The sequence below is a fragment of the Ranitomeya variabilis genome, chromosome 2 (assembly GCF_051348905.1).
Source record: "Ranitomeya variabilis isolate aRanVar5 chromosome 2, aRanVar5.hap1, whole genome shotgun sequence".
Classification (NCBI taxonomy): domain Eukaryota; kingdom Metazoa; phylum Chordata; class Amphibia; order Anura; family Dendrobatidae; genus Ranitomeya; species Ranitomeya variabilis.
The window spans coordinates 593,975,652-593,985,626 of NC_135233.1; the positions used below are offsets into that span (position 1 = coordinate 593,975,652).

At 46.0% G+C, this 9,975-nt stretch overlaps 1 protein-coding gene across 1 annotated transcript; it reads right to left on the bottom strand.

The window, feature by feature from the left end:
• Positions 1-168: 168 nt before the first annotated feature.
• Positions 169-9,975, bottom strand: SNAI3 (snail family transcriptional repressor 3). The gene is made up of 3 exons (XM_077292771.1): positions 9,692-9,975; positions 4,044-4,592; positions 169-1,525 (listed from the first exon to the last, which is right to left on the bottom strand). The coding sequence occupies exons 1-3, from the start codon at positions 9,768-9,770 to the stop codon at positions 1,344-1,346; spliced, it is 810 nt and encodes a 269-aa protein (XP_077148886.1). The 5' UTR covers positions 9,771-9,975; the 3' UTR covers positions 169-1,343.

A 9,975-nucleotide genomic window follows, 5' to 3' on the forward strand; every position in this document is an offset into this window, starting at 1 on the left:
CAATCACAATAGGAGATGTCAAAGGTCACCTCCTTCTCCTTCCTTCGGAATGACCTTGGCACACGCTCATTAGATGCTTAAATGCAAAAAATGGAAGAGTTTGATCATGGCTGTTAATGTACACGTGTTGTTTGCCGAAACTACAGGAAATATGAGATTGTGTGAGAATTATAAGTTTTTTATTTTAAGTAAAGATTGAAATGAAAAAAAAAAAAAAAATCTCAGTTCCAGCCATGGAAATAAATATTTCTTCTTCTCATCTATTACCAAGCAACAGCGAAAAATGTCAATGGTTTGCAGGAAGGTAGAGGAGAGGTGTGATATGTGGTGTACAGGACACATGGAAAATCTCATTGACCCCCGCAGTGTCGCACAGCCCTCCACCTGCCAACAAGCAGCGGACATTACACCAACTTTTTTTTTTTTTCCAGGAGGGAAAACATCTTCTCTTATTTTAGACCTGCAAAAATACTTTCCCTCCCGAGACAGGTGCAGCGACACATTTAGATGTTGACGCTGGAAATAGAAGCTGGGTAACAATGATGGGTCATATAGTATGAGAATGAAGTTGGATCTGGGGCAGGACCGGGGGGGGGGGCAGGGGTGGTGGTGAAGGGTCCTCCATACTACAGGGTTCATACTCTGCATTCTGTCACTACACAAGTGTCTTGGTGGGGGGGTATGCCTGGGATAGTCCTAGGGATAACCCGAATATGTCAGCAAGTCAGGCATCCCTTGATTTAAAGAGGGCTCGTCCGCTTTTCTAGAAGTGTAGAACTCTGCATGGTGCTGTTCCTCTACTGCACCTCCTTGATATGTGCTACCAAATTCCTCAAAACTACCTATTATGTAAACCATAAAGACATCATCCTTAAAAAAGGTCTGCTAATCTCCATCGCGGAGTGACACCCGAGCTTCACAGAATTATATTATGTAGGACACAGGAAACATGAGCTTTATTACAAATGTATCCTAGGTAGATAATGGCGCAGGCTGCATCACGACCCATATAGCTGCCACATTGCCTGGATTCGCCCACAAAACATCGCCACCTAGTGGACGCATTATTGTGAATTACGATGGAATATTTGCAGAATATTTTCATGAATTAATTCTATTCCAGTCGGGAATAATTGTATAGAATTATAAAGCAGTACAACATGGGCACAGATGCTTTATAGGAGAAGATATGAACGGTGCCAACCAGTGGCCGCGTGACACTGTAATACAGTCCGAGATTGCGGGCAGGGGGTCTCCTCGTTTTTTTAAACAAGCAACGTGTCTTGTAATGATTGAGGCTGTTGCGTCGGCTTCTCCCACGGCAGTAGGATGGATGGCGAGAGTCAGGATACCGGGCAGCAGCAGCCATCGCGGTGTTTGGTGAGGAGGGAGATACGGGAGAAGGTTTTCCCGCAACCTGGGCACCTGTACCGCTTCACTTCTGAATGGGTCTGCAGGTGAGCCCGCAGGTTGGAGCGATCGGCAAAACCGCGGCCACAGTGATAGCACGAAAATGGTTTCTCACCTGCGTAAAGTAGGAGATGCAGAACATAAAACACATGACAGTAAAGAAATTAAAAATAAAACAATATATAATTTTTTTTTCCAAGAATATGGAAAGTGGCAGGAGGGGTAAAAAGTTGCAAATTTGTGCATAGAACTGTTGTGTATAGAATTTTCGGACCATTTTACGCCATAAAGACCAGAATAAATTCTCCCCATAATTTGTAAAAAAAAAAAAAATTACACTTTTCATTACAGAGTTAAAGGGCTATTCCAAGAGGGACAGGCCCACTGAATAGTTAATAACTACTAATCCAGGGGATACTTAACAGCTGAGACCCCCAACAATTGACACAACGTCATTCGGAGCTGTGGTTTAATCAACAGTTAAAGGTTATAGCACAATGCATCTCCAAGAGATGTTCTCATGGAAAGGATAAAAGAAAGTTTATAGTTTTATACTTCAAACACTTGTTTCTGGGATAGAGATAGAATGAGATTGTGACCATGGATTGATACAGGACTTATCATCACCGGTGGGTTAGATAAGCAGGCGTAGTATTCGGGGGACACAGTTCAAGACAGCTTGGTCTCTTCAAGTATTTTTTGTATGATAACTAACATTCCATGTAGTTAATTCCGCAAATAGATATTAATGAATAAGAAATAGACAAGTATATCTGAGGGACTGTACAGAATTCAAAGGTTTGACATCGCTTATGACCAATGCCTTGTCCACTCGCCGCAAGATAAGAATAAAGGACTACTCAGATGATACAAGTCCTGTATCTCATTCTATCTCTAGCCCAAAAACAAATATTTGATAAGTACAAACCTCTAAACATTATTTAACTCTTGATTTTTTTTAACAGTTCCCTTCTGTTTGCACAAAATGTATCCCAAAAAAGTCCATAACATTCAAGCAGTCGTTTTCCATTGATAGATTTCATCCGTTTTTGATGGGTCTCTCAAATATGTGACCCCATACCCAGGGAACTACACATGCTTCATCAGAGAAACGGATTGGAAAAATGTAAAAACGTTTGGCAAGGACTTCTGTGCTTATACCGTAAACCTCACAGAAACGGGAGCCCCGGACGGCAGTATAACCAAACCCTGGAGGGCATGACGGCAGGGATAAAGGATCCATTTACAAACCTGGATTATTTGGCAGATGGAGCTGACTCATTCGCTACTGATATCTCTTTGCATGATGACAGCCATATTGTTGATACATTGCATAAGAGGACTTCTCCAGGGACTGATTGACCCCACTATAAGCAAAACCATGCATCAGAATGAGGAACCATTCAACCTCTCAATAACCGATGAAAAGGACTGCTTTAACGGAATGAACTTTTTAGGCTATGTGTCCACGGTCAGTAAACGCTGCTTGTTTGACGCTGCGCAGAGCTGCAGCGTCAAACACGCGGGGTCCAGATGTTCCAGCATAGTGGAGGGGATTTTATGAAATCCCGTGTCCACTATGCGTGGAAACACGCATCCGACTTCCCTGCGACTCCGGACATGCTGCGCGTCTTTTCAGATCGCAGCATGTCCGTGCTACCTGCGGCGACGCTGTGTCGCCGCAAGTAATATCACAGGGCGCTATGCGAGGGTGCGATGATCCCGGATGTGTACAGTTAACACATCCGGCATCATCGCGTCCCAGAAAGGGGACGGGGCTTAGCGCCGAGCGGCTTCGCCGCTCCGGCGATACCGCCGGCCATCCTGAACGTGGACACGCAGCCTTAGGATACATTTTTCTAACTTAGGGTATGTGTCCACGTTCAGGTTTGCTTCAGGCTTTGGTCAGGATTTTATGCAAGTAAAATCCTGACCAAAAATGCACCTGAAGTCACTGGCAGGTCACCTGTGGTGTTCCTGCGTGTTTTGCTCAATGTAGCAACATGCTGCGTTCTTAAAAAACGCACCGCATGTGCGTTTTCGCGGGAAAAACGCATGCGTTTTTTCCTGCACAGTGGAGACGGGATTTCATTAAATCCCCTCCACTATGCTGTAACATCTGGACGCTGCGTTTTTGACGCTGCGGCTCAGCGCTGCGTCAAAAACGCAGCGTTTCCTGAACGTGGACACATACCCTTAGGCACTCTCAAAGTATAAAAATATTAATGTGTTCCTTGTTGAAATTTTTCCTAGGACACCACTGTGCTTTCATTCAGCCACCACTAGAGGGCGCTCACAGCCCATTGAATGCAAGGTATAATCAGTACACACAGAGCTCCCTCTAGTGTTGACAGAAGAAAGAATATTACCTTTATGTATAGATACATTTCATGATCACATAAGAACCTATGAGCCCCAACAGGGGTTTTTCTAGAATTGCTAATTATTCCCCATCCATAAGATAACGGTTAACTTGTTGACAGCAGAGGGTACGATCGCTGGGACCCCCAGCTGTCCCGAGAACGGGTCTGTCTTGATTAGCACAGAGGTGTGGCTGCTCGACCCATGGATAGGTTATAATTAGGGATTTTGGGAAAAAACCCTCTAAAATAGCATTCTGCCGTCCCTCTTACCTGTATGTGTCCTAATATGTCCTTGTAGAAGCCAAGGTCTGGAGAAGGCTTTGCCACATATCCGGCATGCACAGGGCAGCGTATGAGTGCGGATGTGCATCTTTAGGGCCCCCAGGCTACTGTAGGATTTGGGACAATGGGGGCAACTAAAATACCGACAGTTCCTTATTTTGTTCCCGGGGAATAATCCATCTGGTTTTGGAAAGTCTAAGCGCCCCACAGAATCTGGCCCATACGGCGATTCTTCCTGAGAGCTGGAGTTGCATGCGGCTTTATTCCCGGGTGCTGCGCATCCTCCGTCCGATGTTCTGCCCTTGAGAGGCATGTTCTGGTTGTTCATATTGTCTTTGAGAGGTAATCCATTTGGCAAAATTAGCAAAGCGTCGCTCCTTCTAATTTCCAGCGGGTTAAGCAATGTTTTATTAAAGTGATCCCCTTGTCCTCTTTCCACTTGGATCTGCGATGTAGCGTCTCGTGTTTTTCGCTGGTCTGCGATCTCTTGTGTCGGGGAAGAGGTGTCCGCGATCTCATATAGCGACGGCACCGGACCTGCACCAAAAGCACACAACATGGTAACACCACGGATAAGGCTTGGGCTACACAGAATTTTAGCCACAATATGGGCAACAAGCAAGTTGTATAAGCTGGATTATTTGCGACTTGCTTGTTATGATACCTTGTAGGTTGCAGTGCGACCAAATATACGAGCCTGTAGCCACGTGACCAAAGAATGCCGTGTAGTCCCAGCATAGTATGAGCCGCTAGCATGTTACTATTACAAGGGCCATGGGGTATGTTGGCTAATTTTTTGAGAATCACTGAGGTCTCTCCATTAGGAGTCATCTGCAATACACCATCCTTTCCACTTGGTGTCCCTGCTGAGCAGTCCCAGCTCCAGTAAAACTTTCTAGAAATGACAGATAATTGGGTCAATTATTAAAGGGGTTTTCCAGTTTCAGAAAAATCCTCTCCTCCTCCCATCACCCTGGCTGCAGTTTGTAAAAAAAAAAAACCACAAAAAAATGAATGGTTTTTACCCACCCTCCCCAGGTCCATACCTGAGTCTCAGCTGTTCCATGTGTCTGCAGCATTAGGGCCCCGTCTCACTAATTAGTGAGACGGGGCCTTAATGCTGCAGACACATGGAACAGCTGAGAGGTAATTTACCAACGATCACGACCAGCGATACGACCTGGCCGTGATCGTTGGTAAGTCGCTGTGTGGTCGCTGGGGAGCTGTCACACAGACCGCTCTCCCCAGCGACCAACGATCAGGGGAACGACTTCGGCATCGTTGAAACTGTCTTCAACGATGCCGAAGTCCCCCTGCAGCACCCGGGTAACCAGGGTAAACATCGGGTTACTAAGCGCAGGGCCGCGCTTAGTAACCCGATGTTTACCCTGGTTACCAAAAAAAACAAACAGTACATACTCGCCTTTCGGTGTCCAGGTCCCTTGCCGTCTGCTTCCTGCTCTGACTGAGATCCGGCCGTACAGTGAGAGCAGAGCGCAGCGGTGACGTCACTGCTGTGCTCTCACTTCTCACTGTACGGCCGGCAGTCAGTGAGAGCAGGAAGCAGACGGCAAGGGACCTGGACACCGAAAGGCGAGTATGTATTGTTTGTTTTTTTTTACATTTACGCTGGTAACCAGGGTAAACATCGGGTTACTAAGCGCGGCCCTGCGCTTAGTAACCCGATGTTTACCCTGGTTACCAGTGAAGACATCGCTGGATCGGTGTCACACACACCGATTCAGCGATGTCAGCGGGGCCTCAGCGACCAAAAAAAGGTCCAGGCCATTCCGACACGACCAGCGATCTCGCAGCAGGGGCCTGATCGCTGGTACGTGTCACACATAGCGAGATCGCTATGGAGGTCGCTGTTGCGTCACAAAACTTGTGACTCAGCAGCGATCTCGCTAGCGATCTCGCTATGTGAGACGGGGCCTTTAGACAGCACTGTGGCTAATTACAGCACCCAGTGGCTTATACCATCAACTTGGGCAGTTGCAGAGCTTACTGATTGGCTGCAGCGGTATCAGCGTTACAGACAGTGGAAGCAGTGCCACTGGACCCGGGGAGAGTGTGTAATGCATAGTTTTAAAAACTGGACGGGTGTGTTGTGTGAACAAACCCTTAAACTGCATATCTGATCCTAGAGAAGCAATATATTTAAAGAAACACTCCAGAAAAAGCGTTATAACCAGTGCTGAACTCGCAGTGGGGAATGCACGACCATCAAACCCTCGCGGGAGGCATCACGCAGAATTTCCTGTAGGGCGCCTTTAAAAAAAAAAAAAAAAAAAAAGTGTAATTTTATTTTACTCTTATCTAATCCAACTATTTAAACCATGATAAAGGGGATGTCCAGGAGTCGAAAGACATGGCTGCCCCCTTACAAAAACAGTGCCACCTTTATCGACAGGTTGTGTGTAGTATTGCAGCGTGGCATTGTTCACTCTCATTGAGCTGAGCTGCAGTACAACCTGTAATCTGTAGACTTTTTTTTTTTTTTTGGAAGAAGGTAGATCATGTTGGTTTTGGAGCTAACTACAACTCCCAGCAGTCCCTTCCACCGACATTTTGCTTAGGCGGCTGTCAGGGCATGCTGGGACTTGTTATTTCACAATAGCTGGAGTGGTAATCCTCGGTACAGAGGATAGAGTCGGTGTATACCAGAAGACTCGGCACTAATAACTGCAAAATGGTAATTAATGATAATTTCCTAAGAGGAAGGACAGCTCTGGAGCACAAAATGCTGCTCTTAACGAGTGACCAAAACTGACATTTTCTTGAACGTAGATAGCATGATTATACCGGTGTGCAGACTTAATTTACGGAGACGGGAATAAGCTTTTCACACCCTAGAATAAAGCTGTTCTTTGTCCTCTTTTTTGGGGATCTCTGACAAAAAGGGGAATAAAATGTGACTAATCCCATGTTATAGAGACATCATGGTGTCAATCTGACAAGCCCGACTCAAAATAAGGGGGAAAAAAATAAATAAGAAGCTTTCCTATAATTGTAAAAGTGCCTGAGCTGCTGCAGAACATCTAAAAGCGGACCGTCGGGAGCAAAAAACATTACATGTAACGTTTTTTTTTTCCCGACGGTCCGCTAACACACGCCCAAGCATCGCAAAACGGACGCGACGTTTTGCAATGCGTCGCAAATGCGTCGCTAATGTTAGTCTATGACGAAAAAACGTATCCAGCAAGAACTTTTGCTGGATGCGTATTTTCGGCAAAACGACGCATTTGCAACGTATTGCAGTTAACGCTAGTGTGAAACTAGCCTTAGTGTTGTATATTAAGAGACTGCAAAGAGAATAACCAGTCTTTTGTATATGGATATGGGGTTCACTATTCGGAGACGGGAGGAGTGAGCTGCAGGTGCATGTGGTATCTGGTCACGGTGCAGTCACATGTCTCTCCGGCTGCACCTGCTCCTCCGCTCCCAGAAATAGGAATTAGTTCCAGCAAGAAATCCCAGCACAAAAGCATTTCTGACGGGCGAGAATTCACAGGGGTCGCCCACTAAGGGCTGTCCCACACGTCCAGATAATTCCGGTACCGGAATAAATCGGTACCGGAGTTATCCGTGTCCGTGTGCCTGGGAACTCACGGAGGCCATACCTGCGGCACACGTGTGCCGCCCGTATGGCGAGTGGGTACCACACGGAGCGTGTGGTACCCACTCTGCATGGTGCTGAAGCTGCGATTCATATCATCCCTGCAGCAACGTTTGCTGCAGGGAAAATATGAAGAATAGTGTTTAAAATAAAGATCCATGTGTCCGCCGCCCCCCCACCCCCTGTGCGCCCCCCCCGCTGGTCAGAAAATACTCACCCGGATCCCCCGTCGGCAGTCGCTCCTTCCTGGTCTGGCCGCGGCTTACTGTATGCGGTCACGTGGGGCCGCTCATTTACACTCATGAATAGGCGGCTCCGCCCCTATTGGAGGTGGAGCCACATATTCATGAGTGTAATCGGCCGCATACAGTAGGAGGCGCGGCCAGACCAGGAAGGAGCGACAGCCGACGGGGGACCCGGATAAGTATTTTCTGACCAGCGGGGGGGGCGCACAGGGGGTGGGGGGGCGGCGGACACATGGATCTTTATTTTAAACACTATCATTCATATTTTCTCTATAGCAAACGCTGCTACAGGGAACATATGAATGGCGGCTTCAGCACCATGTGGGGGGGACAGCGCTTACTGTAGCGCTGTCTCCGGCACGCCACACGGACCCCAGACGGAGAATGTCCGTGTGAGGTGCGTGTTTTACACGGACCCATTGACTCTATTGGGTCCGTGTAATCCGTGCGCTCCCACGAACACTGACATGTCTCCGTGTTTGGCACACGGAGACACGGTCCGCACACGGTCCGCACAAAATCAATGACATCTGAACAGATGCATTGATTTTTATGGGTCTACGTGTGTCAGTGTCTCCGGTACGGGAGGAAACTGTCACCTCACGTACCGGAGCCACTGACGTGTGAAACCGGCCTAACAAGATAAAGTATTCTAGTTATCCAGCGTTTACTTTCCTCTATAGCATGGACACCAGATGTCCCCAACCCAATGGTCCACGTCGTCATTATCTACCCTTGGAATTTTGAGGCTTTCACTGAAAATTTACTTTTTTTTTTTTTTTATTTACAGACTTTTTTTGTGAATGTATTTTCTCCATACTGTACGGTGAAATGTAAAATATTGCAAAAAGAAAAAAGATAGTAAAGTGATCTGGTTCTGGGAACAAAGATGTAAAAGATTTACTTCGATGTGACAAATGATATTTTTGGAAAGGGGAAGCAGCAAAAATGGATGGTCCTTTAACATGGAAACTAGAAAATAGGCCAGAATCTTTTTTTTTTTTGTTAAATTGAAAAAATGTATTAGAAATATTGTACAAAACTTAACCAATGGTAGGAAATATTATAAAATAAATAAATGACTTTTAGGGTTGGATAGCAGTCTTCCGGTCCATGAGTTACCTAAGCAATTACTGCGGTCACATGGCGCACGTTCTAACGTCACATCTGAGGCCGCGTGTGATTGCTGGAATTTTATAACAATTCTGCCTCGTGGAAAAATGTTGTAAAAATCACAGAAAATACCTATAAGTGTCCAGAGGGCATGGTGAATAGAAACCTGAAAAAGTGGCAAATACGTAGGCAGGGTGGAATAAGGGAGAAGTGCTTAGCAATGTTGCAAATTTCCCCCATTGCCTAATAGATTTTTCTGAAATATCTGCGAACATCAGATCCAACGGGAAAATAAAAATTAACAATATATAGATTATTTTTTATTGGCCAGATTTCTATTCAGTAGCGATTGATTTTACTTATAATAATAGGAGAAAGCGAAGGACAATAAATCACTGTATTAATTGGGGGGTTAGCGCCTTTATTAGGGAGTAATATCCATAAACTATAATAATCTGTACGTAGCGATGTAGGAATGGCAAGAATTCAATGGGATAAATCTAAAGTAACGATATATATTTACATAGATGCAATAGAGATACTTTATGTTTACAGATATTTACTAATATAAAGTAACTTTTCCTGTATAGTATTTCGGTCTCATACACTCAATGAGAGATATGGAAGACATACATATTCCGGGGTGTGCGCCCCCTTACCTGCCTGCGCCTCCAGCAGTTGTCCATAGTTTGGGATCCTGTGGCTGCAGGGCTTCTTTACCAGGAAAGACCTGGGCATCCTCTGCCACGTTCCCCTAGCCCAGGATAGTCACAATCTGGGGAGACATTCTCTGGGTACATTACCATGCGGCCTCCAGCACGTCCAATAGAGAGCGGAGACAAGTGCAAGGGGGCGAGGTGGGAGGAGGGTCCGTCCTATGCTTCCAGCTGCAGCAGGTGCTTATAGAGAATATCCCGGCAGAGAGCAGCTGAGAGGGTTGGGG